The sequence below is a fragment of the Lampetra planeri genome, chromosome 2, assembly GCF_965212315.1.
Source record: "Lampetra planeri chromosome 2, kcLamPlan1.2.h2, whole genome shotgun sequence".
In the NCBI taxonomy this organism is placed as follows: domain Eukaryota; kingdom Metazoa; phylum Chordata; class Hyperoartia; order Petromyzontiformes; family Petromyzontidae; genus Lampetra; species Lampetra planeri.
This window is the reverse complement of record NC_136108.1, coordinates 34,996,736-35,023,389: the sequence shown is the minus strand read 5'-3', so window position 1 is coordinate 35,023,389 and position 26,654 is coordinate 34,996,736. Positions and strand designations below refer to the sequence as shown.

The following is a 26,654-nucleotide window of genomic DNA, read 5'->3' as shown; positions in this document are numbered from 1 at the left end:
TTGTGTGGCGATGACGCCTGGGTTGGCAATGCAATGCCACCTTTGGCAGAGATGGATGCGAAAGGCGCACTGGGGGATGAACACAGCGGCTTTAAGGGCTGCAGCACGGAGCCTTTGATTTTGAACAATATGTACTGCTCGAAATGCAATATCGCTAAAGAACGATGTCCAATGCCATAGATGCATACGGTAAAGCCGCACCACCATCAGAATGTGAATTCCTACATTCATAGTGAACAGAAGCATGACAACGTGCCGAGAGAGGAACAATTCAATCAGTCAACTTTAGCTGCTCCGACACGTGGATTTGAGTCATGGACAAATGAAGACGTTGAAAAGCGAGCGAATAATCGTGGAGATGTGCGTGTTTGGAATTACACCGAGTGGGAAAAAAAACATGCAGCGACAGGTCAGAGGGCAACAGGGAAGTAGGGTCGGACATGTTCATTGTTTTCGTAAGTGGGTTTGGGCAGGACATCGCTTTAATCGTAGCCGATGGATGAGGCTGATGATTGAATATCAGCCAAAGGAGGCAACACACCCAAGGGGATGAGAATCACCGTTGAGATGGAGTGATGAGATGAGATGGAGTGATGAGATGAGATGGAGTGATGAGATGAGCTCATGAGCAGGAGACGGATCGCTGGACCACGAGGGATCGGGAAACAACGTGGGGGCAGCCTTCATACAGCAGTGGATAGAAAATAGCCGACGATGAATATATTGCTAATTTCAGTGTGGCTGTATTGGGCATGCTCAATAGACCCGAAAAATTGACGTTTTCTATTCCTGACCTAACCTTAGTAGCTCCAATTATATTATTTTCAGGGCTTCCCTTGTTCGCTGCCTGCTCTTTGTAAGAACATTCAAGAAATGTCAAAGGCAGCGATACTTTCTCCTGCAGAAACTTAAAGGCTGCATAATTCTAGATTTGAAGCTTTCGTGACTGCAATGATTCATATTCTCAGGTTTTTTCGGTAAAGTCACGTAGGTAAAAACATTAAAATTAATGAAAGTAAAATAAAACAAAACAAAATAAAATAAAATTAAAATAATTTTAATGTTTTTACCTACGTGACTTTACCGAAAAAACCTGAGAATATTAAAGGCTGCAGTGGAATTATTGCCCGCCACTTAAAATGTTGTTTATTTCGTGTTGATGAGCACAGGCCCAAATGTCCAGCAACGAAAAGCACGATTAAAGGTATAATAGGTAAGTTCATGTTTTTTAATGAGCAAATTCGTAACAATTTGAGGTGTGTAAATTCCGAAATAAAGCGGTGCTCAAGAGCAGCGCGACGTGTCCCTGCAGTCGTTGAACACTCGCCGATGAGAGGCAACACTCGAGTAGGCCAAGGTCTCCACGTGAGCCGAGGAATCAAAAGTGGGGAAGTGTTTTGAGCCCCATTTGCACAGTGGCTGAATGTGGAGTCACTTAAGAGTCCTGAACGTGGGCGGACTATGTACGCGTAGCATCGCCCGGATGCTGGGACAGCACTGGTCTACGATTCACACGAACTGGTCTCAACCTGTGGGTCTGGTCCCCCCCCCCTCCTGCAAGCCATGGGCATGGATGCTGTGCAAGAGTCATTTCTGAATGTGACACATCAGCGCTACGTCCAGCGACACAACACGCTCATGCGCAACACGAGAGAAACGTGTTTCCATACCTGTCAACTCATCCGGTTTACCCGTATTCTTGTACAAGGAAAGTGAGCAAAAGATTGTTCGTGTCTATGTGTTTGTATTTCTCTCTTGTGATGGGACTTTGTAGGATGAACGTTCAGATTTATAAGGGCACCACGGGGTGACCAATAAGGTCTGAATTGTTCTGTGTTCCGTCATAAGGTCGGCACTGAGCAAGGCTTGACAGGTGTGTGTTTCTAACACTGCCTTGACTAGAGGTGTGGACACATGCTCTATATTGTGACCTTAGTAGAGCTGATGGGGTGATGGGGTGGTGGGGTGTAGGCATGGGCACCAGCAGTCTTGATTGGTGGGCCACCATACCCAGGGCCATCTCGAGAGGGAGTGGGGGTGGAGGGGAAGAGAGGCATTTTACTCGTTGGTTCTTTCGGTAAAGTCACGTATAAAGAGACAATAATAAATTAAATACTAGCATACGACGTTTCGATTGCAACACAAGCAATCATCATCAGGTATAAATTAAATAGAAACACAAATCTAGTCTACTTAGAAATGTAATGTAATACAACAGAGAGTCGGATAACATAACAGTCAACACCCTACCTGGTTGATGACGTTCACAGAGATATATAGAGAGACACATACATAGTCTGCTTATATGTCTGTCTATATGTCTCTGGTTTTGTTTGATCTCTCTCTCAAATTTAGCATTCTCAGGAAGAACGTAATTAACCAGGTAGGATGTTGACTGTTATGTTATCCGACTCTCTGTTGTATTACGTTACATTTCTAAGTATACTATTTTTGTGTTTCTATTTCATTTATACCTGATGATGATTGCTTGTGTTGCAATCGAAACGTCGTATGCTAGTATTTAATTTATTATTTTATCTTGTTACGTGACTTTACCGAAAGAACCAACGAGTAATTCCTGCAGTCACGAAAGCTCCAAATTAAGTTTAGAGGCTTTTTATTCTGGGCCTCGCTACAAAAAAAGAGTCCCATGTGACATTCTCCCTTTGGGCCTCCAACCCTTGGGCCTCCGTGAAGCTTTGTGCGATCCTGACCATCCCAAAATAGGCCCGGACCACCTCCTGCCTCTGCTTTCCACAGAGGCTGCACACGGACGAGCATTGGCGTTGCATTGCACTGCCCCCGTGTGTAAACACACACGCAGTGCACCTTTCAGAAGCAACTTTATTCATGGTTATACTTTGTATCCGTATGAAACATGCATGGATTGCAAAGCTGTAAGCACACAAGGCTTGGGCTCCAAAGGTGGCCACTTCACTTGACACACACGCACGCGCGCGCCCTCTCAGGCGCGCGCAACACCGACAGCCTCCTGTATTGCAACGTTCGCCTGCTGCATTTCGAAAAATAAAAAATAAAACGATCGGCGGTCGCCAACAAAAAATTAAAGAAAAATAATTCTATTTGTACAGATTTTTGTTTATATTAAAAAAAAAACTTTTTTTTTTTAAAAAGAGCACTGAAAAAAAAACTATAAATAGTAACGACGAACATTTACTCTCCGCTTTTAAGTTATTCAATAATATTAGCAATAAATAGTAATAAATATATATTTTTAAAACACTGCATTGTAAAACAAATCAACGACAACAATAACAATTATAAATGCTTTTGAAGGCTCAGTGTTCTGAGTGGCTATCGCGGGGGAGGTGGGGAGGGGGGGGGGCATGGGGAGCTTGTCGGGCTCTTTGAGGGGGGCCGTGGGTTCAGCCACAAGCCATGTGTGGTGGGGGGGGGGGCAGCTGAAACAAAAAGCCAAGCGCGCTCTCTCCGCCGTGCTCTCCTCGGGGTGCCGCGCCACGCTCGGTCTGGCGACGACGACGCCGACGGCGCCCGGGGGGGGGGGGGCACGACCCCCTCCCGCCGACCCCCCCCCCCCCCCCCGAGATAAAAAAAATTCCCCGATCGGAGAGAGTGGCGACAACGGCAGAGCCCGCGACGAACATAACAAAAAAGCACTCCGCGACTTTGTCGTGCGCGAGCAGCTCCCTAAGCGATGACCACGAGCGCGGCACGTTCCATTGACCTCCTCCTCCCCCCCTCCCTCTACGCTTCTCATCTAGCTCGTTCGATTTTTTAAAAGTTTTTTTCACTTTTTTTTTGTCACAACGGTTTTTGCGAGAAGAATACGATTACTAGTACAGTATACTCCAGTGTAAAAAAAATAATAATGGCGTAACAAGGCTTATCATGCATTGGTGAAATGTAAAAGTTGATTTGCAAAGTGTTCATTGTGATGTTTCTTCTTCTTATTCAAGAACCCATCCCGAGCACAAACACAAATCTCGTGTCACAACAAACCCGCGGTGTTTTCTTCAAATGTTGATACTAAGACAAAAGTTTTGGTTTTTGGGATCAAGCTAAAACCCATTATTCTTTTGTAACATCACATTACTGTTAATACTTATAAATGGTAGCAAAACTCAAAATGGAAGCTACCAGCACTTCATACCATAAAAATAATTTAAAAATAATTTCAATACGGCAAAAAGATGCAACCATGTAATTTTTTTTTCTCCTACTCTCTGCGTCCTTTTGAATTTTTTAAGTTTTGTCATTCCTTATATATACTATGTTTTATATATATTAAGTTGCATGATAAAATTACAGTACTGAAAAGTTTCACAAGGCCTTCCTCCTTGCTGTGCATTTTTCCTCTCTCTCTCTCTTCTCTCGTTTTGCTCACAGCTGCTTCACCTGATTGCGACATGAAAACCCTTAGGTGGGGTCCGCTGGCAGATTGTACATAAACTACACACGCACAACGCACACGTGCGCGCACGCACACACACACACACCTGTAAATAAACGCGTGGATTTAGTGCCAGACATTTCGACGTGCATAGACGCAATCTGTATTCCCGCTTAAACTGTGTGTTCTTTGAGGCCACGTACAAAAAGTTCTACTTTGTGTAAATATGCGTTGCTAGCTAACGTATGCCCCGTGTTCGTCGTCAGGGTTAAATGTGAATTGAGAAGAGTGGCAGGGGTGGAGGTACTGACGCGTGTTTCTCCGTACCGATCTGCGCCATTTCGACGCGTTAGAAACGCCCGGCTGAAATCATCCTGAGCTCAAGCCTGCAACGATAAATAAATAAATACTCACGAAAACAATCCGCAACTAGAATAAATTATTATCCAAATATGTTCGTGTAAAAGCCACAATTTCCAGTTTGATTGTATCATTTTTTCCCATTTTGCAACTATCGGAATGATTATATTAACGTTTGCATTGATTATAGCGCTTGTTTTACTTTTCCATAACGGAATATACTCAGCCCACAGGCTCGGTGAAACAGCAATTGTCTTTGTCTGCAATGGATTGTCAAAATGCTGCTCATGGTCAAGTGTATTATGGGAGATAATAGAATTGTGTATTATTTTATGAAATCTATGTCTAACTTCTACATTTTTTCACTTTCTTAAGACACCAACACTTACTGAAAATTCTTAAATACCTACGACAATGTTAAGTTGGTAAAACATTTTTGTTTGTTTAAAACAGAACATGATTCTTTGAGCGAATTATTTTCTCTCTCGAACACTACGACAGGACCCCTTCCCAAAAACGTTTCCCCTCCGACAAGCGGCGCCGCCACCACCGCCAACGACGCCGCCGCCACCACCGCCAGCCAAGTGGCCGGAGCCGATCCTCTGCCGCGTCACGGCACGGCACTCAACAAAGTGATTCGTCCAACGCCTAACACACCAGCAAACACAGTCGAATATTTCGCAAACCAAAAAACCACCCCTTTGCGCCGTTCTCTCCGCAGACGTTAAACCGAGATCCGTCCATTCCGTTAACACGTCTACCTTGCTTCGTCGCGAAAATATTTGACATTTTAACTCTTTTCGTTTTTTTTCTGGCGGTGGACTAGAACCTTTGCGAGAGGCGGTTGAGAAACCTCGGCTGCTGCAGGAGGTGGTGGAAATGAAACCTCATCGTCGGAACAGGTGGGGGGTGGGGGGGTGGCGGGAGGGAGTTGGTCCAAGGTCCCTTCCCTCGGCCGGTCGGTCGAGACTTCAATCCACCTTCGGCGCTGCCACGGTGGCGACGGCGAGCAGCTCGGGCACCCCGCTTCCCCGGCAACTCAGCGTGGACGGTGCGCTGCGGCTGCCACGGCAGAGGGGCGGCCGTGAGAGGCACCCCGCCCCTCACACCTGGATGCCCTTGACAGCCTGGCGGATGGTGTCCAGCAGGGCCTTCTGCTCGGGACTCTGGTAGTGGTCCTGGTTGCTGTACATGTCCGTCAGCTTGGTGACGTACGCGTCAAAGTTCTGCTCGTTGATCGGACCCTGAAAGGAAAAGGCAAAAACGCACGTGCGCTCACTCACTCGGTTCGTTCCTTGTAGGGAAAGGTAAAAGAAAACTAAAAGTAAAGTACAGGTAGAGCCGTGCCATTGTTGACTCATTAAGTGGAGAACTGAATTTAACATTAAGGGGGATTTTTTTTTGGAGACCAGGCTGAGACCACCAAATTGAGCAGCAAATTTACACAAGCGGTGGGGGGAAGCGTTGGTACTCCTTCTCAAATCCATTTGGCCAACGCAGCAGAAGGGGTCGCACGCCGCCCCTCTAAGGCAGAGGTCTCGGCTTCCTCTGCGTCGGCTTGAGCGTTGCGCGAAAGTCGCGTAATCTAGACGACGCTGGATAAAACTCGAGCGGTGAGAAAGGTGACGGAGCAGCCCTGCGAGATTTACTCACGCAGCGGCCTCCGCGAGATTAGCACGGTTGGCTACGTAGTACGGTGCGAAAGAAGTTCAACGTAGCGTACGTATACGTAGAGGGAGCACGAGAGAGCCCCTCTCTAAGGGGTACGTGGCCTACTTTTCCACGCCGGCCAGACGCCTTAAAAGAGGCGTGAGATCCCACACTTTAGCCCACCGCTCGCGACTTGCCGATCGACTGACTCTGGTTTATACTGCTGGGTGGACAGAGGCGGAGGGGTGGGATTAAAGAAACTGGCATCATTTTTTCAACGACCGTGTCGGGAGATCGAACCGGCGATGTCTGGATTGCAAGTCCAGTGTCCGAACCATGTGCGGCAGCATCGCTTCGTCCTCTATAGACGTTCATAAAACACAAAACTCGACGCGAATTTGTGAGGTGGACTAAGAGATTCCTAGGAGACAGTAGAATGGAATTTTTGGAATCCAACCGCGCAGAGTTTCGAGTACTACTTCCTCCAGATATGTTGATTAATATTAATTTGAATAAATGTTCATTTGACTACGGTCTCTTAACCCACGTGTTCCTCTTTGAGTCATTCAATGTAATTCTGAGCATGCATCTCGCAAAGACGCATGGCGAGGACTAACACAGGTTAATGACATAATCAAAACTGTAAAAAATAGTGGGCTTGGAGCAGGACGGACCGTTAGAAGGTTAGATGGTCGACGGCCAAACTGGGTGGGAGCCAAAGAAGGGATCACACCCACTGAGGAGATGGCTTTGGGAGTTATCCATCCAGCAGTGGATCGATCATAGCTGATGGTGATGATGATAATAAGCAAAACGTGTATATCTCATCCCTCTCAACACTTCTGGAAATGTGTTCAATGCCCTCGCGCCTGAGCGGGTACCATGTGGGGCAGCTGCACGTTGGAGAGGCTGCAGATGAGAGCCTGGCTCAGGCTGCTCAGCTCCTGGAGGAGAGCCTCGTTCTGCTGCTCGATGACGCGGTTCTCCTGCTCCATCGTCTGTAGGCTGTTCTCCATGCTCGTGATCTGCAGGGAGGTTTCAACGCAAAGCCGTAAGCGGGGAAACACCAGTCCGGCGCCTCCCAAAGTAGCGCTCTTCAACGACAAACTGGACACCGTCATTATCATCATCGATTGCCGGTTCCATGCTGACCAGACTCAGTGGAATAGAACCGGTGACCAGTGTGGCAACCATTACACGACGACGACGCCTGACGTTTCTTAGTTATCGCGTTAAAGATGTGTTTATCGCGAGACATTTATAGATGTGCGGGAAACTGGTATTAACCGTCTTTTATCGTTTTTTTCTCAATGTGGTTACCAGTAATCAAACAAACCCTGCTCCTGGGTTGACGCGTGGGAAAGAAGATGTGGGTGCCACGTTGGCGAGATATTAACTCCCTCCCCCGGGTTCGATCCCGACCCTGACGCCTGTATATTTAGATCACGGGAACTCCTTTGCCAGTACCAAAATATTAGAATAGGGTTTTCCCGTTTTAACTGACAACAAAACAGGTTGTTAAAACACCAAACTGAAACCTTTTACAAAGAATCATGTAACTGCATTAACCACAAAACTTGTGGTCAAAATGCAAACAAAAAACATACTCTGATAATATATGCATTGTCTTTGAAACTGATTGGTCCACACCAGAGACAGCTTCTTTGAGCCTAGTCTCAAATGGTGTTAGACCAGAGGACGCCTGAAGGCGTACTGCCCAAAGACAATGCACTATCAGAGTAATGAGAGCTCGGGGTGAGCATCTACATCATGGGACCTCCTTTGCCAGTACCAAAATATGAGAATAGGGTTTTCCCCTTTAATCAGAGTTTGCATGTTCTTCCCGTGGTCGTGTGGATTTTCATCCTCCGGTTTTTCCCCTCCGCATTTTGAATCGACATCATGCGTTTAGAGTATTTGGCTGCTATAAATCTCAACGCGATGATAAATCACTTCGTGGAGCTATCATTTGCGATGGCCAGGTCCGCTTCTAAGAAAAAAAGAAGCTACGGAGCACAGGTGGGCCATGATTGGGAAGATAGAAAATAGTTTGTTGTGGTTTTAGTTTTGAGCATAACGACAACAACAACAAGCCAGGCACGCAGCACCAACGGTGGAGTGACGACCCCCCAAGAGTCAGTGAATTAATTGCCTGAGAGTGATCGTCTCCTCCTGAGCTCGGGTCCGCGTCCCCCACCTGTGTCTTGAGTCGAATCATGTCGGCCTCCATCTGCGAGTTGGACTCGTTCAGCTCCTTGATCTCCTCGTCCAGTTGCCGGATTTCCTCGTCGTTTTCCACGCCTGCTGGTCGGCACGGCAACGCGGCGCCGGCGAACGTCCCGGAGAGTGTCGGGGGAGAAATAATGAAACACGGTGGCGAGATGTTAACTACCTCGCCTGGTGTAGAGGAGGTCGTGGGTTCGATCCCGTACCCTGACGCCTGCTGTATGTTTGTCGTTTGCGGTGTCTCTCTCATCATCATCACGGTGGCTAGGAAATGTCAACTACCTCGCCTGGTATACAGGAGGTCGTGGGTTCGATCCCGTCCCTGACGCCTGCTGTATGTTTGTCGTTTGCGGTGTCTCTCTCGTCATCATCACGGTGGCTAGGAAATGTCAACAACCTCGCCTGGTATACAGGAGGTCGTGGGTTCGATCCCGTCCCTGACGCCTGATGTATGTTTGTCGTTTGCGGTGTCTCTCTCATCATCATCACGGTGGCTAGGAAATGTCAACAACCTCGCCTGGTATACAGGAGGTCGTGGGTTCGATCCCGTCCCTGGCGCCTGCTGTATGTTTGTCGTTTGCGGTGTCTCTCTCGTCATCATCACGGTGGCTAGGAAATGTCAACTACCTCGCCTGGTATACAGGAGGTCGTGGGTTCGATCCCGTCCCTGACGCCTGCTGTATGTTTGTCGTTTGCGGTGTCTCTCTCGTCATCATCACGGTGGCTAGGAAATGTCAACTACCTCGCCTGGTATACAGGAGGTCGTGGGTTCGATCCTGTACCCTGACGCCTGCTGTATGTTAGTCGTTTGCGGTGTCTCTCTCGTCATCATCACGGTGGCTAGGAAATGTCAACAACCTCGCCTGGTATACAGGAGGTCGTGGGTTCGATCCCGTCCCTGACGCCTGCTGTATGTTTGTCGTTTGCGGTGTCTCTCTCATCATCATCACGGTGGCTAGGAAATGTCAACAACCTCGCCTGGTGTACAGGAGGTCGTGGGTTCGATCCCGTCCCTGGCGCCTGCTGTATGTTTGTCGTTTGCGGTGTCTCTCTCGTCATCATCACGGTGGCTAGGAAATGTCAACTACCTCGCCTGGTATACAGGAGGTCGTGGGTTCGATCCTGTACCCTGACGCCTGCTGTATTTTAGTTGTTTGCGGTGTCTCTCTCGTCATCATCACGGTGGCTAGGAAATGTTAACTACCTCGCCTGGTATACAGGAGGTCGTGGGTTCGATTCTTTCCCTGACATCTGCTCTACATTTGGAGTTGGCGGTGTCTCTCGCTCTCTCTCTCTCTCCGTGCTCGCGTAGATTTTTGTCTGGGTCCTCCGGTTTTTCCCTCCACATTTAGAAACATGCTTTTAGAGTATTTGGCTGCTCTACATTTCCACGTGATGATAAGCCACTTCGTTGAGCTATCATTTGTGAAAGCCAGGTCGCTTCTGAAATAGAGCTATATAGCTCAGTGGGCATTAGCTGGTAGAATAAAAATAGTTTTTCAGTTTTTATCATTTTGAATAAATTATCCAAATATAATCTTCCGCAGAGAGGTCTACTCGCTTCATGTGCCAATAACATCACCTATTTAATATTTTTACTTTTAATGCCACGGCGTTTGGTATTGATGCATTTGTTGAGTTTTTCAAGCATAACATCGGCGGCGAGGTTGTTTAAAAAAAAGCAATGCGCCCCAGGGTCGTGAATCTGCGATAGAAAGTGCAGGGGTTGATGAAGAACGCACAGCAGGTGGGGAGTGTGAGCGCGCACCCTCACCGTTGCTTGCCCGCAGCTTGATGGTCATCATCTCCTCCCCGGACAGCTTCGCTCGCTTCATGGCCGAGGTGGCCCTGGGGCACCCCGAGAGGCTGCAAGCGACAACGGCACAGAGCGGAGTTTCAGCACCAAGCTCCACGCCTGGGATGCCATCGGGGCCAAAAAGCTTTCGACGCCGCCACACCGCGCCTCTCGCTATCCGGTGCGCAAAGCTGCCGGCGAACAAACGTCAAACGTCGTGGATTTTTCCTCAGAAAAGCCTCACGAGTCTCAGGAAGGTGACGTTTACTGCATGTGACCAATTCACCCAGGGTGCAGGCCTCGGAAGGTCTAAAGCCAACGCGCAAATCTCACAGCCGCTGCACGGCAGAGATGTAGCCTAGAAGGCCTTCAAGATCTGCCCGAAGAGTGTCCCACCACATTTGAATACATATATTTTATAATTGTTGAACTTCATTCGCACCGTACGTAGCCAACCCTGATAATTAATCGGAGGTGTGGGGGGAAGAAGAACTAAACTCAAAAATCAGCATCGTGCGTCTACCCCGGTGTAGATATATCAGGGTAAGGATTTGTTTACATGACCAACCTTACAAATTGGCTCTGTCGGGTGGTGGCGGGTTGAACGACACATTTATATTGACTTGATATAACCCAAAGAAACTTCTATTGTGGATAATAACACTGGTCGCGAAAGCCCGCGTGTTAAAACAACGATTTGCATTATTGGGTGTCGCTTTAATGGCCCAGCAGCCGGGGGCAACCGACGGAACAGGCGGGTCACGGTCCGCGTAGCAAATCGTCTCGCCGTCGTCGGGAGGACGGGCGGCGACCGTCGCTACCTGCGGTGCGAGAGGAAGGTGCCGCTGGCGTGGCCCGAGCCGTCGCAGCCCGGCGTGGGGCACTGCGCCCCCTCCACCTTGCTGCCCTTCCAGGAGAAGGGCAGGCTGGGCAGCGAGCCCTCGCGCTGACGCCTCGCCGCCAGCGGGCAGCCCGACGCGCTGCGGTGCGACGTGTACTTCCCCGTCACGTGGCCCTGGCCCGCGCAGCCCGGCACGGGACACCTGGGCGGCACGACGGGCGGCGCCGGGCGACGTTACAATTCCGCGCAGGTGTAAAGGTTTAACAGTAACGACGACGGCGATAATGTCACGAGCAAAGTGGTTCACGGTCAGCGCTGATGATTCGTAATTGATTTTTGAGGCTGGGAGACGTGGCGATCATTCTGACTCTCGGGTTGCACGACACGAGGATGAAGTTTCAGGTGAAACTTTGCGCGTGTCTAACTGCTAAGTTTGTTGGTGAGGATTTTGTTCTTCTACTCACCGGTGAACTGAACCGATAACAACCGACGCGTTAAAAGCTCGCTGGGCTGTGGTGGCTACGCATGTGGCCTGTAATCCAGCAATGCGGAGGCAGCGAGGGTTGGTGGATCAGCACGCGAGCGTTGTGCAACTCCCTTCCCGTGGGCGTCGAGTTTGCCATACCCTGGCTCGCCAGGAGAAGGCAGTACAGAAACAATGTGGACTCAACCTGTTCCGGCTGTATAGGATAGAGCGTTTCCTCCTCACACGTGAACACTCGTTAATTGGCCGACAACCACTACGTATGTAGCGGACCGCAGAGCTTGGGAAATTGTTGGCGCCGGCTCCCCGCGTGGCTGGCTTACCAGCTGGTCCGAGGTTGCTGCTCACATCTCGAGGGTTGTTCTCACTCTACTCGAGTGAGTGAATACCGTTCGAATTACAAGTTATACTTGTATACTGTGTTAAATTTAGATTTAAAACTTTCGCGACTGCAGGAATTCATATTGTTTGGTTCTTTCGGTAAAGTCACGTAGATAGAAAATAATAAAATAAGAAATTAAAACATTTACAAAAATTTATGAAAACCAAAAACTCACGACGACGTTTCGATCGCAACACAAGCGGTGTTACGATCAAAACGTCGTGAGTTTTTTTTTTATTCTATCTACGTGACTTTACCGAAAGAACCAAAAATTATGCATATTGTTGTTGAGCGACAAACATGTGGCCACATCACTTTGTCGTTTCACACAAACGTGAATTATGTTAACAATAATCACAGTGTTCTATTGTTGTTTACCCTCTGGGGGGCCTCTAAGATAAATCGTCCCAGCAGTGGCATGAGTTAGCAATTGCAGGGCTGCACCTTTACCAGTTCACCTTAAATATAAACGAAAATCCAATGCTCAGCACCACGACTGTCACGATTCAGTGCACAAATCTAAACACAAACTGCTGCTGCCTGGAGCATTTCAAAAGTAATAAACTTTCTTCAGATTAACCTCGTTGAGTCGAACGGCGTTTTTTTCAGAAAGTAAATGTTGATCGCACGTGACCAAACATTCACGCGGAACGCACGCCTAGAAAGCTAATGAGGGATGAGCCCGGATAATGCTCAGATGGGTGAGCACCATGAACCGTACATAAAAGGTGTGTGAGATGCTGTGGGCAGCAAAGAGCTGTGCAGCAAAATAACTTCTCTCCTTTACTCTTTCCACCTTCACTAACCCCGCACTGACCGGCGTGGTGGGTGAAGTATGGTCAAATAACCCTCATGGCTGAGACGGCGCAGGGAGGCCCTCATCGAGCAGATGACTGATGCAAGTGTGGCAGGAAACCAGAGTGCCTAGAAACAACCCACGCACTCCACACAGATGGGTAAGCAGCCTACTTGCTGTACTGTGGCCTACAGAGACCCCAATGGCCCTTCGTGTGGAGCATCTCACATAACAGGGTCTTCAAGTGATCCGTCAACTCTATAATTCATGAAAACTTTCAGCCCTTTTTCAATCCATCGCTCGACAAAGTCCTCTCCACGCCATGGCAGTCATGGGGGTCATTTTACCACACCTCACCACGCTAGCAAGTGACGACAAGGAGCATAGATGCGAGAGCACAGTACAGGACAATAATGGACTTTGCTGTGCCGCTCTCGGATTCCCACAAGGTAGCCCCGCTTATCGCCAATAACGAAGGCCTCCCCACAACGCATCGGCGGTGGTAGTTGCTTTGCCATACTTCACCACACTGGTCACCATAGATTGGTGACCAGGACGGGTTCAAGCATCACTCCCACAACGGATATCAGCCGCGACGAAAAAGCAGAGCACGGATCTGTCGGCTACTGAGCGTGGTGCGCTAACCACTGTGCCACCACCCCCCGCCCACTCCTCCCGCCTTACACTAATCACGCCGTGGGTCACAATCCGAGCGGCCGTTTCGCCTCCCAACCCTAACGAGCGAGACCCCTCCCCCCCTCCCTCGTCCTCCGCTCGTCGTTAACGGCGAGAACGCCGGCGCCCGGGTCTCAGCGCCTAATTGACGTCTCGGCAGCCGATGAAGGTGACGTGTCCTGCGCACTCGAGCAGCGAAATTAAACCGACGTGAAACGGGGGGCGGCGGGGATGGCGATGGGATGGGCCCAAGGGGTAAACGTTGCTTGCTCTGCGCGGTAAATTATTTTAACAAAGGGAAACTCTTAACCCGGCTCTCCTGTGATGTGGAAGTGTGCAGGGCAACCTGAAAGGCTGCACTTTGGCGACCTATGTCAATATATATTTTTGGTTTGAGCTGTGTTAACTTTGCCACCTTCTCAGTATTTAAGTGATGCTTGTTTAAATAGCATGGAAAGCCAGTTATTTATGCTTAGGAGACTCTAGGCCCAGACAGGTCATAATATAGTGCAAAACAAAAGACACATTTGAGTGCACAGACGTAAATAACGATAAGAGGAGTTTCCTTCAGGAATGTCTTCACTGTGTGCCCCGAGGGTGCCACGGGAGCGAGATGTTAACTACTTCGCCTGGTATACAGGAGATCATGGATTCGATCCCAGCCCTGATGCCTGTATATTTGGAGTTTGCATGTCTCTTTTCCCATGGTCACGTTGATTTTTCTCCGGGTCCTCCGTTTTTTTCATTCCACATTCAGAAACGTGCGTTTAGAGTATTTCGCTGCTATACATTTCCACATGATAAGCCACTTCTTTGAACTATCATTTGTGGCCAGGTCGCTTCTAAAAAAAGATCTATATAGCTCAGTGGGCCTCACCTGGTAAAATTATAATAGATCAAATGAAATCAAATTTGTCGCCAAGCGATTGGGCATCGGTCTGCCCAGTAAGCGGCGAAGTTGTTTTGTGGCTTCCCAATTGAGATTGAAATTTACAACGGTGTCAAAAATTTGGAGCGTGCACCACGACGCGACCCCGACTCTCCAGGTGAGTGCGCTGGACCACACGTGTGGGTCACCTGAAGTCCGGACGACCGGTCACTTCAGGTACTGAGAAGAGAAGGCTCTTGCTTCTGTACCTGATGCTCTCCTGGTCCTCCTTGTCTTCCTTGATTGGCACCACCTTGATGCCACTTTTCTTGGCACGTGGGCAACCCGACAGGCTGATTGGAGAAATCATAAATTTTAACGTTAGCTGAGAAACATTATGTACTCTAACCAGCAATAAATAAATAAATTGCCACACTGACTTTATAAAACTACTTCTATTTATAGCTATGCCTGGTGGTATTTTATCTGGTATTAAAAGCGACGGCGCTTAAGGTTTCACCGATCGTACTGCACTGCTCGCCAAAGTGTTCCGCGTTTCGTGCTGCGTTTTGCTCGGCACGATGTCTGACGTTTCGCTGCCACGTGCTTGGGAGTTCCAAAAAAAGATCTAATCTCCCGGCACGTGCAGCAAAACGTCGGACATCGTGCCAAACACCACGTGGCCACCAACACTGAGCAGATGCGTCAACGGAGCTATTTTAAAATGACGGTCACTGACGGTGCTTTACTCGGCGACGATCGATTCAAGCGAACGTTCCCAACCTTCTGTGCGAAGTGTAGTTGCCCGTGATGTGCCCCGAGCCATCGCAGCCCGGCGTGGGACACCTGAAGGAGGAGGGAGCGGGCGAAACAACGAATTCAATGAGGCTCAAGTATTATCAGCTTCCTGCCAGCAAGCACCACGCACACGGGTTCGACTCATGCGCTCGCACGTCCGCTGACAGCGTGACTTTCCACAGACTACCCACATGTGCATGTGCAGCCTGGTTTGTCAATCCACTGCTGGATGGGGGTGGCTCCCCACACCTTGCGGGCAATACTTCACCACGCCGGTCAGCGTGGGTTGGTAAAGGTGTGGGCGGGGGGAGGGGTGCAGAACAAGAGCGGAATTTGCTGCTGTACTGCCCTCTACTTGGCCATGCACGCCGACTAAACCTGTGTGTTGCACGCACGGTGGTCACTTATCCGAGCGCTATCCAGGCTCTAACCTGCTTAGCTTCCAAGATCTGCGGGGATTCGGTGCACTCCAGGCAATTTGGTCACGAGCTTCCAGCCAGAGTCCGGCAGCGCGCACGTCCCATTGCTGATTTAAATAATTATTCACAAACTCGCAATGCCAAAAGCCACGTTTAATGCGCAGCGTCTTGGCACGGGTTTGGCGAGCGGCGTGACTGACGTGACGTGTACAACGGAGTCACGCCGCGATCTCCACGTACCTGGGCACAAGTGCCGTGGGGGTCTACGGTGACCGTCGCCACGCACTCGGCATTGACCTGCGACACCCGGGCATCGTGTGTGCCAGGGTGATCGCGATGTCGATTTTCGCGAGATCAGTTTACCAAGAAGTGTTTGATTTGTTTTCTTCAACGATTAGAAAATCATTGTCATCAAGAACACTTCATAACGAGCACACTGTCAGTCACCCTGAACATATTAAAACAATTAGACAAAAGCGCAAAAACGATGGCGTTGTCATAATTGCTTTGGCTGGAAAATTTCAATGCGCTAATCGTAATGGACAATACCCACTCAGTTACAACTTTGATTCCTGAGTTTGTTATCTCGTTTATTTTTGGTCAGGAGATAAAAATACGAATTGCAACAAATCAAATTACAAAAATCTCAGCGGTATTTCGCTCAACGGATAATAGGATTATCGTGGATGGTACACGGCATGAGATGTGCCGTGGTGTCACCGTATCGTGGCAACCCCGAGTGTGGCTGCCGGCGCTGCGGTTAACACGACAGTGCCACCGTGTGGGTGACGATGGCTGCCAACTATTAGAAGCCGGACAGCGGTGGCGGTGCTACAGTTCAGCCTGCGTGGCCAAGTGTGCACCGCTTCAACAGAGTTCTTTTTTAAAACTCGTGGCAATCGATAAATCCGTGGTTTTGATGTCTTTACAACACCAGACTAGATAGCACGGCGCTCGAATATTCACGGTGCCGTGAATTCCGTACCGAGTAGGTTAAATGTACAAATCGTTAGCTTAGGTAAAAATCACCGGTACGTTACGCACATGTAAAGCCCCGCTTGTGTCAATCGACTACTGGATGAGGGCCTCCCCACCGCCTTGCGGGGTGTGACGGATATTCGACCACACTTCACCACGCTGGTCAGCGCGGGAAGGTGAAGGTGGTGTGGGGGGGCGGGGCAACTGCGGAACAGCAATGGGTTTTGCTGCGCTGCCCACACCGCCAATTACGCAGGTCTCTTGCGCCGAGTGGCCAACCCACCCAAGCACCTTCCAGGCTCAAAAATCCTGCTTAGCTCCCGACGTCTGGTGAGACCGGGCACGTCATCACGGGCAGCAGTAGCGCTTTAGCAACTTGCTTTGTTCGCTTGGTTATTGTCATTTTAATGCAAGGGCTTCTCTCATGGGATGATGTTGTTGTTGTTGTTGACTCACAGCATGTCGTATTTTGGGTCACAGTCTGTAACGCTCCTGTTTTGGTGATAGAGACAAGGTGGTGATTAACCGGCGGCCCGCTGAACACAGTCAAAAGCTCAGCACACTTACTTGAGCTCCTGCGTGCTGGAGGCCATCATATTTCTAATGCTCTTGTCCGCCAGAGGGCAGCCCGACAGACTGTAACATGGCAGGCATGCAATCGTTGGTTAAGGTTGGGTTCCAAAGAAAACAAGTATATATATATATAAACCCGCTGCGCTGTAGGAACCAGGGTATTTCCTCTTGTGGTAGAACCTCGCACACGACCGCAGACGAGGACGCGCGGTCACGCGATTGCGCACGCACGCACACAACGACACGTCCAGAGTTTAAGTTCAGCCGGGTCTGTCCGTTCGGGCCGGCGACCTCAGAACACACGTCTGTGTCCCGAACGCCGCATCCCGTTGTACACCTCCCGATACGGCTGCAGCCACTGGTCACATGCCCGCTACTCCAGTCCACTAGCCAACCGGAAATTATTTCGAAGCCCCCGTGCCCCATTACCCAGGATAACTTTCACGATCGGCTGTGGCCACTAGCTACATGCCACCCACTCCAGTAAAAGACTAGCCACAGTAGCGGCGACTGCGTCCACGCAATCGCCACTCTGTACGGTCCACACGATGGACCATACAGAGGAGGAGGAACAGCACAGAACTACGTGCGAGCTCTCTCCTGCCAGCAGGCCTCCCACATAGCGCGCTTAGCTGCGGAACACGTCGCTGTTGCCGACAACACGGCCGGGAGTAGAACAGAACCTGCCGCGGTCTAACCGTGAGCCGTAAAAATACATTCGGCGAGAAGTTAAGCTCTGGACACGTCCAACGGCTGCTGCAGGAGAGGGAAGAAAATACAAAAAAAACGCGGCGTGCGTCGCGAGTCGGCTGAGCGGTCAGCGCTTCTGAGCGTCGAAGTCGATTCCAATTTTTTTGGCATCGGCCGTTCTCGTGCGCCACGCCGTCGTTTTTAGTTTTTTTTTCCCCCCCTCTGGAGCGATGACAACGCGCACATCAACCTGAGAGGGGCGGGGGCAGGGCAGGGGGGGGGCGACCGTATCAAGGAGAATGCCGTCATGAAATGGAATGGAATGACACATCCACTTAAGCTGCGATCGCATTCGCCGGCAATGTAACAACCTCAGCACTGAAGGCACGCGGCCCGGGGTACAGCCTCGCGACCCCCCACTCGACCCTGCGCGTCCCTCCCACCCCCCCCCCTTCTCCAGCGAAATTCGCTGCTGGATTGGGGAGGGGGGGCAGTAGTCGCGGGCGATCGCGAGCATGTACCTTTGGAAGCCCAAGCATATCCGCCGGGACATTTCTACAGGGCGTAGCACATTTACGGGTCACTGTCTATCGTGTACAGGAACTGTGGATGATGGAGTTGATGATGATGGCGGAGGTGCTCACAGAACAAACGTTAACTCACCTCCGATGTGAGGCATAGTTGCCGGTCACATGACCACTGCCATCACAGCCGGGAGTTGGGCAGCTACTGGAAACAAAATATATTATCTTTTAAGTAAAAATAAAATTCGGCTTTTTTTTTGCGCTTTATCGCGTTAAAATTTTTCACTGTTAAGCACGAAGAGTTAACGAAGGACACGTGTGGCTTGTCACATGACCCGACGATTCACACCGTAACGGCATGCGTAAGTCTCCCCCTCATGAGCTCCAAGAACGATGGATCAAACACACCATCTCCACTTCTCGATTAAATTTCACTTTAATGTTTTTTTTACGCGGTTATTTTCCGTGGGGGGGGGATGGGAATCAATAAAAAAAAACGAATGTGCACGACACGCATAAAAAATTTAAGGACAAAATGCTTAAAAAGAATTACAAATGACAACGTTAAATAAATGGGCTGTACGGACATGGAAGTGTTGACGTAACTAGGTAGGGTAGCTACCCGCTAGCGCATCTACACCTGCCACACACAAGAGCTGTGGAGATGTCCGTGGGTTTTGAATTGTGCTTCTGTTTGTAATCCATTTACGAACGTGATTTTGGTCAATGTTGCACCCCTTCTTTTGCTGCACACTGCAGGCGCTCTGACCATCGTGGCAACAGTAAGAGGGCCAAGTCGCTCGGTGGAGAGAGGGCGGCTCGCTAGCGGAAAGTTCCGGCATGTTGCGAGTTGATATCCTGGTTGGGGGTTGACTCAGCCCATCATCTCTATGGGATTAATCAAATGAGTACCACTTTGTGGGGAAGTTAACAGTGGTTTTGTCCTTTGCATAGACTCGCCCCCCCTCCCACACCCTGCCATAGAAATGTGGAATTTCCATCGCTGGCTCGGGGCTGTAAACGGGAGATGAGCACCGCCTCAATGCTCAGCTGAGCAGGACATCGCTTTGATCATTGTTCAAACGTGGCAATGTATACATCTCGCAGTATCACCACATCTATGGCTTGTCGAATTCAATAGAAGTTAGAACAGGTCAGTGCCCATCAGCTGGCATTTAGGATGCTGTTTGTTCCTCTACGGTAACGTTGCGGTCAATGTGGAGTACACGCAGTGCCAGCCGCTGGTCTCAGCCCCCGACAGGGGGACACAGAGGCACGTGCACACGAGACCGGTAAGGTTGCCACCTCTGAGGTATGTAGAAAAAAAATCTGGGACGTAAGCACCACGGGCAGAGGGATACCTCACCATTCCCAGAGGAGGAGAGAACCACACGTAAACGCGCCATCTTTACTGTGGCAATGTTACACAACTGACAAAAAAAACTGGAACTTTTAGCGTTCCAGAAGACTTCAACAGATTTCCCTGGGCAGCGGCTACCTGAACAAAAAGAATGTTCCTGGGAAAACCAGGACAGGTGGCAACCCCTGTGACCGACTAGACTCCTTGACTTCACTCTCAAATTACGTCTGGGACCCCCGTCAGAAAGGGCTCCTCTCGTCCAAGGAGGCAGCAACTGACCGCCGCGAGTGATGATAACAATGACAATAAACGCATCAATTCAAAACCCGGTGTGGATCTGCTTGGGCTGTCCCGTGAATTTCTGCGCCTGACCATCTCCAGGGACGGTCGGGGAAGTCTGGGGGAGCCCAGGGCCACGTGGCCCCGGTGGTGGCCTGGAGACGGCATGAGTCCTCGATAGGTCCATGCAGCTCGGGGAAGACGGTGATGACGATGGTGGGGGAGCAGCGGGGGAGCAGCGGGGTTGGGGGGCGGGGTGGGGCAGAGGGCGACCACATCCCTCCCAGGCAAGAAACAAAGATACCCCCCGCGCACTAGCCAACTCCGTTTTGTTTCGAACAACAAAATATCCAAGCTACATGGATACAATTGCGCTCTGATGGGGGGGATTTCGTTTATCGAGTTTTGCCTGAAGTTTCGTCGCCGCAGCACCGACAGTTGGGTTTACGACTAAAGTCGTGCACACTATTTGTGTTTTCTCGGCAGCGTAATTGGTTCGGCACCAGCACAGCCAATCTCCCACACACAAGTATCGTTTATTCCGTGAATATAGATTTGACCAAGAAGTCTTAAAGAGTACGTGAAGAGGAAATAACAAATCAATGCAACTCGATAATTTGGAGTGCCGGTATTTTCGTGGGACTCTTCTTGCACGTACAGAGTTTCGGGACTGTCCCCGCGGGGGAGAGATTTCTTTCGGCGAGTCGTGCGGAGTTTGGGAGGGGCGGGGGGAGTTCGATCGATCGATCTCGAGTCTGGGAGGGACTGCGGCCACAAGCATGGAGACGATGAGTACGTGTGGTGGTGGTGGCAACAGAGAGGACACAGAGATGCCAGGCTGGCTCCCCCCTCCCCCACCCCGGTGCCACTCACGCCAGTAGCTCCTTGCGCGCCTCCTTGGCTAGGCCGCACTTGGCCTTGGGGCTGGGCGTGGTGACGTCGCCGGGGTAACGCCGCTCCTCCACCAGCTCCTCGGCGATCACCATTGCATCCTCCTCCTGAACGCGGCACAAACGCACAAACGGTTTGATTGCAGGGCGGTCGGACGGTTACAATGGCGTGATGGCAGCATGGTTTCAGGGCCGGGTGGTGTGTTTAACGGCTTGCTCGTCTCAGAGCGGGTCGGTTTGCCGGTGCGGCGTTCGTCCTGCGGGGCCGCTGTCGCGGGGCTCACCTCGGCGGGCGCGGCGTCGTCCCGCTCGTCGTCCCCACCGCCCCGGCACTTGGTGTAGTCGAGCGGAGAGTCCCACGGGGGCTGGGCTTCGGCCTCTGTGGTGGGGGGGCGGGGGGACGGGTCGGGGGGGGCCTCCCCCCGGGCACCGTACCCCTGCTGCTGGTCTCCGGGCGGCGCCGGACTGCTCGCGCCGCTCGACGTCTCGGCGCCGACGCGCTTCTTCATGCTCAGGTCCAGCGTGCCGTTCTCGTCCACCTCCACCGCCACGCCGCTCTGCGTCGCCACGGAGGAGAGGGGCGGACGGGGTCAGGAGCGCGCATCTCTCACCGACGATTGGCACACGGGAGCAAAGCCGAAGGCGGCGAGAACCCTCGTGGAGCCAGCCTAGCGTCCGGGATCCATGTAACCGGAGTCGCGTTTCTCACGACTCTTTCCCGTCGCAGCAGCCTCCGCTGAGATACTCCGCGCAGCTCGCAGAGTTCAGAGGTGGCAAGCTAACATCACGTGCCAAGCACTTTCTCACTATGCCATGAATAATTCTACATGTAGATTTGTTTTATATTTTACAGCCCTTGCCATTTCACCGCTGCCCGAAGGCCTCCCCATGCCGTGTCGGTCGTGGGGGGCGAGAGGGGGCAGCGGGTTTAACCGCGCTTCGCCACTCTTTATCGTCATAAGTTGAAGACGTTGGCGACAGCTTAGCGACAATCGATTTTCAACGACGCGGCCCGACCCGCAAAATCCCACTTGGGATACGGATCTCCGTCTCCGTGCATGGGCGCGTCGGGTGGGGGTTGGTGTGGGTGGGAGGTGCGGGGTGGGGGGTGCGGGGTGGGGGGTGCGGGGTGGGGGGTGCGGGGTGGGGGGTCCGTGCCGTGCGTGGGTGCACACCGTGAGAGCGCCGCGCTGCAGCGCCAGGCTCTGCGTGGCTTCCCGGCACCGCGTCGACAGGTTGAGGATGGCGGTGGCGGCGATGTGAGCCGCCTCGGCGTCCTGCGTCAGGTCGTAGGAGCTCTGGTGGCTCGGGCTGCTCGGGTAGCTCCCCATGGGGCTGCCGCTCTTGCGGAAGCTCTTCCCTGCGGCGCGGGAGAGGGGAACGTCGTCGTCCTCGTCGCGACCCCAACGTCGGCCCTCCAGGCCCGCCCAGAGTAGGAGGGGTGGGGGGTGGCAATGTGCCCTGAGCCTCACGCATAGGAGGGCCCCTCCGTGCCGGGCCTGCCCCAGGCCTCCAGGGTGGCCCTGGTTGGTCCGCCCATCATGCCTCAGAGATATATCATGAGGTAGTCTTTACTGACTTAGTCTGACTGGTGCATGTCGAAAATAAAACGGGCCACAGTTATCTCTTTTGAAAGGTACACGGGGACACGTGCACACATAATAATACTAATAAATAGTGTATTGTTTAGGCCATGTAATAGTCTGCCCGAATTTATAATTGCAAGACCCGAAAAATCCAGCAGAAGATAAATCATCACGTGAACCAGTGGGGGGGTGGGGGCCCCTCTCACCGGGTGCCTTGGGGTCCCCCTTGTGCACCGAGGAGGCGGCGGCGGCGACGACGACGCTGCCGTCCGCGTGCTTGAAGGCGGCGGCGGCGTGCTTGTACGCGTCGCAGCCCGACGGGGAGTCGTAGCCGGGCCGCGAGTACTTCTCGAGCTCGCGCGCCAAGTTGGAGCGCGGCGTCGTGGGCGACACGTTGGGCTTCTGGCCGTACTCGGGGATCTCCAGTTGCTTCACGAAGCACATGGGCCTGCACACACGCCACCGGGGACACACCACGCATCGTGATTATCGTCGTCGTCGTCAACATCGCGATTATCGTCATCACCACTTGTTACGTGTACCGCTTTCACAAGCGATGTGATTCATAATCAGTTTCTTTTGGGTTAGATCACTGCGTAGGTATGGTTAAAATTTACATCATACCTACAAGATCTAAGCCAAGAGAAAATGTGACTATGCATCAAATCGTGATGATGCCAGCCCAGATGGCCTAACATCGCAGAATCTTACAACAGGCATGCACACGCGTGCACACACGCACGTAGACACACACATGCATGGTACGTGCACACACACGCAACATGCACGGCACACAACATGGAGACGAAGCACACACAGCAATGCAACGCATTCAGTACGTTCACGTAGGCAGCGTACGAACGCTGTAACGAGCCATCAACACCACCTTTATCTCTACATGTACCGTTAAAAAAATTACTACAAAAAGCCTAAGCTGCCATTTCAGTTTTAAATACAGAACACATACAAAAGTGTACGCTGAAAAACATCACTTAGAGAACATCCGTTCTAAAAGTCCAAAAGCTCACAATGGCAGCAATTTTGACCGAGTGAAACAATTCTGAATCTCAGTGTTGGGAACCAGGACCTGGAGGCTCATTATCACCTACATTGCTCTCCGATGTGTTTTCGGCTCGTACCGCGTGTTGTTCGGCGCGAAGTCCAACGTTTCGCTCCACGTGCTGGGACACATGCATAATAATACACAAGGATGTGACGGTGACGGCGACAATGATCGAACACGTTTGGCACGACGTCACGGCGCGCGACGCCGCGACAGTCCAACGATTCGGTTCACGCGCCGCGAGCGAAACGTCGGACATCGTGCCGGTCGACGCGCGGCGCAACCGGCGAGCGCACCGGAGAGAGCTGACACGTGCAGCACGAGAGTGCGAACCTACGCGGCGGTACCGCCACTCATGGTCAACTCTCAATCCACTCGCCACGCTCTGCGTGCTGCGGTTTTTGCGTTAAGCATTTCCCCGCCGTTTAGACGGGAGTGCTCTCGCCAATAACATCGAGCAACCTCAGTCAGCATTTGTTTCCGCAAGCCTGACTCTGCTGATGAGACCCGGAAGGTCCAAACGTTTGCAGAGTTTGCTTGGTTAAACAAATGCTGCTGCTGCTGCTGAATAATATTGGTCTGGCAAGCCAATAATAGACCAATGGGCTAAACCAAATGAGATGTATATTTGTAAATACGCAAAAGCCAGAACAGTAAAAATCATTATTATTAGTATTATATAGTGGCAATCATGCGAAATGCATCTCGAAAGGCTTAACATTTGAACCCACCATGCAAACCACTTAAAATCCCCCCAAAAATACATCATGAAAGAGGAACGGGAGCACCACGGATAAACAAAAACAAAACACGACCAAGAGCACGGAGGTGGAGGGAGCACGGACCACGTGGGGTAATACAACTCGAGCACTCAAAACTGCCGACAGCCAAGAGAGTCCAGAGGACAATGAAATCGAAAATGGATTTCATAGAGCGTTAGGCATGCAAATAGTAACTGCAGCAACTGAACATCACGATGATGTCTCAGCTACAGTGGTGCAGTGGCACAGCCCATGCCGGCATACTGCCAGCTGTGCGGCAAACATTTGCTGGCAACCCAGGCCACCAAAACTTAATAATGCTACCGACACGTCTGCTTGAGTAAAACAAAAGCGTGCGGTCGATGAATTATTGATACGCCCGGGAGTAAGTTTAAAAACCAAAGGATGGATTTCTCAGCTCTTGTCGGAACATTCATGCCATGCACAGTGCACGCTTCCACACGTAACGTAAAGATAAATTACGCGCCGTCTGCTCCACGGTGGATAATAAAGATACCGTGTAGGCTACGTGTTGCTTGCACTGAACAGCAGTCCACGAATTAAGACAACCTCGTAGTGAAAATCTCGAAAATCATTTTTAATTATCTTTACGAAGTGCTATTTTGAAGTTAACAATCTATAGTTTTATATAATGTGGATTATTTATGGAATAACTCAAGGGATTGAGTCACCATCTCCGTCCCAGGGTGGATGAAAAATTCAGTCCGTCCAAGTATGCCCAATACCACGGCGGTATGTTATGAGCATTACTCCCGTATCAAGAAAGGTGGACAAATTATTTCGATTTGAATTCGAGAATTCCTAATTGGTTGACATGTTACACCCAAGTGAACAGTCACTTGATGGTTATATTAATGATCACCCACATCTTTAAAGAATCTGATATAAATCTTGACTTAAAGCTTTCGTGGCTGCAGGAATTCATATTCTTTGGGTCTTTCGGTAAAGTCACGTAGATAGGTTCAAAGAAAATAACCAAAAACTACGAAATTTCAATCGCAACAAAAGCGATGAAAACAGCTTGTGTTGCGATCGAAACGTCGTAGTTTTTTGTTATATTCTTTGAACTTATCTACGTGACTTTACCGAAAGACCCAAAAAATAGTATCTGATATTTACAGCTAAAATCAAGGAACATCTTAGACTTTCATTAGGGTGCCCTGGTCCACATTAAAGCAACCCAAAAAAAGCGCCTGAACTGCATAATAGGTGATCAATATTCATTTAAGATATTAAACATCTAATGAACATAGTTTCATCATTCAGGGACAGTAATTACTTTCTTCTTTTTTGTTCACAGCGAGGTATGGTGGATCTTAAAGATCAATTAATCAAAACTATTAACTTCTATGGCAGCCTGGATCACGGAGTGCACCCGTTGATTTTTTTTGTCCAAATTTGTTTTAATTTTTCCCCAACGATATCCCAATTGCACCGTCACGGCCACGTCCTGAGATGGAGTAACCACTGGCGACTCCCACAGCGCAGTGCAACCCTTCGTGTGAGGCAGCGGCCCACAGAAGCGGAGATCACGGGGCTACCTCCGAGATCCCTACTTCAAGTGACCTCTGGTCGACAGAGCAGGGGGAGGGGGGGGGCGAGATGGTTGTGGGGGGGCATGGGAACCCACCGGAGCACGCGGTCCGAGGCCGTGGGGCTGAGGCTCTTTGGGGGGTCCCCGTTGGAATGCCTCTCCTGGGTCTTGTTCAACTTCCTCGCTGCCGCGATGGGACACCCGGACAGGCTGCGGGCGGCACACACGAAGGCACACGCACACACAGAGGCAAACACTTGTATGTCACCACAGTGCTTCGTGCCAGGCTGGGTGCACTTTAAGGCCATGTGAAGTGCTGAAGGCTCGCTGCCAGGTTGACTGGCTGGCTCGGCTGGAAAATGCATCGCCGTGCTCCCCGCTGTGCCAACTTTCTACGTTTTAATAAAAACGTATGAATATAGAATAACAGATCGGTGAGCTATCTAGATTTGAAGTTTTCGTGACTGCAGGGATCCATACTCTTTGGTTCTTTCGGTAAAGTCACGTAGGTATGAAATAAAATAAAATAAATTAAATCACAGTGATATTATTTATTTTATTTTATACCTACGTGACTTTACCGAAAGAACCAAATAGTACATCTGTGAGCTGCTGAAAAATACACGCAGTGCTGCACTTTCTCCACTGCATGGTATTCATCAAAGTTTGAACTTTTATTTTGTTTATCTGTCATCAGAAGACCAAAAACACGGTACTAATAAACCGCAA

General features: G+C 50.5%; 1 protein-coding gene across 18 annotated transcripts in view; it reads right to left on the bottom strand.

Annotated features, from left to right (window-relative positions):
* Positions 1 to 4,204: 4,204 nt before the first annotated feature.
* LOC144732623 (myelin transcription factor 1-like) overlaps positions 4,205 to 26,654 on the bottom strand; it is a 93,419-nt gene continuing 70,969 nt past the window's right edge. For 2 of the 18 annotated variants that reach the window (XM_078614131.1, XM_078614123.1), the window contains exons 10-24: positions 26,022 to 26,135; positions 23,656 to 23,727; positions 22,753 to 22,994; positions 22,136 to 22,320; positions 21,245 to 21,517; positions 20,944 to 21,068; positions 18,571 to 18,636; positions 17,212 to 17,280; positions 15,233 to 15,295; positions 14,659 to 14,802; positions 11,225 to 11,446; positions 10,377 to 10,474; positions 8,535 to 8,686; positions 7,264 to 7,407; positions 4,205 to 5,976 (exon numbers count right to left, since the gene is read on the bottom strand). In XM_078614131.1, coding sequence (XP_078470257.1) covers positions 5,836 to 5,976; positions 7,264 to 7,407; positions 8,535 to 8,686; positions 10,377 to 10,474; positions 11,225 to 11,446; positions 14,659 to 14,802; positions 15,233 to 15,295; positions 17,212 to 17,280; positions 18,571 to 18,636; positions 20,944 to 21,068; positions 21,245 to 21,517; positions 22,136 to 22,320; positions 22,753 to 22,994; positions 23,656 to 23,727; positions 26,022 to 26,135 — 2,110 coding nt within the window. In that variant the 3' untranslated portion in view covers positions 4,205 to 5,835. Of the gene's footprint in view, positions 5,977 to 7,263; positions 7,408 to 8,534; positions 8,687 to 10,376; positions 10,475 to 11,224; positions 11,447 to 14,658; positions 14,803 to 15,232; positions 15,296 to 17,100; positions 17,137 to 17,211; positions 17,281 to 18,570; positions 18,637 to 20,943; positions 21,069 to 21,244; positions 21,518 to 22,135; positions 22,321 to 22,752; positions 22,995 to 23,655; positions 23,728 to 26,021; positions 26,136 to 26,654 lie in introns of all 18 variants that reach the window. The other 16 variants (XM_078614166.1, XM_078614140.1, XM_078614149.1 and 13 more) reach the window with 16 other exon arrangements.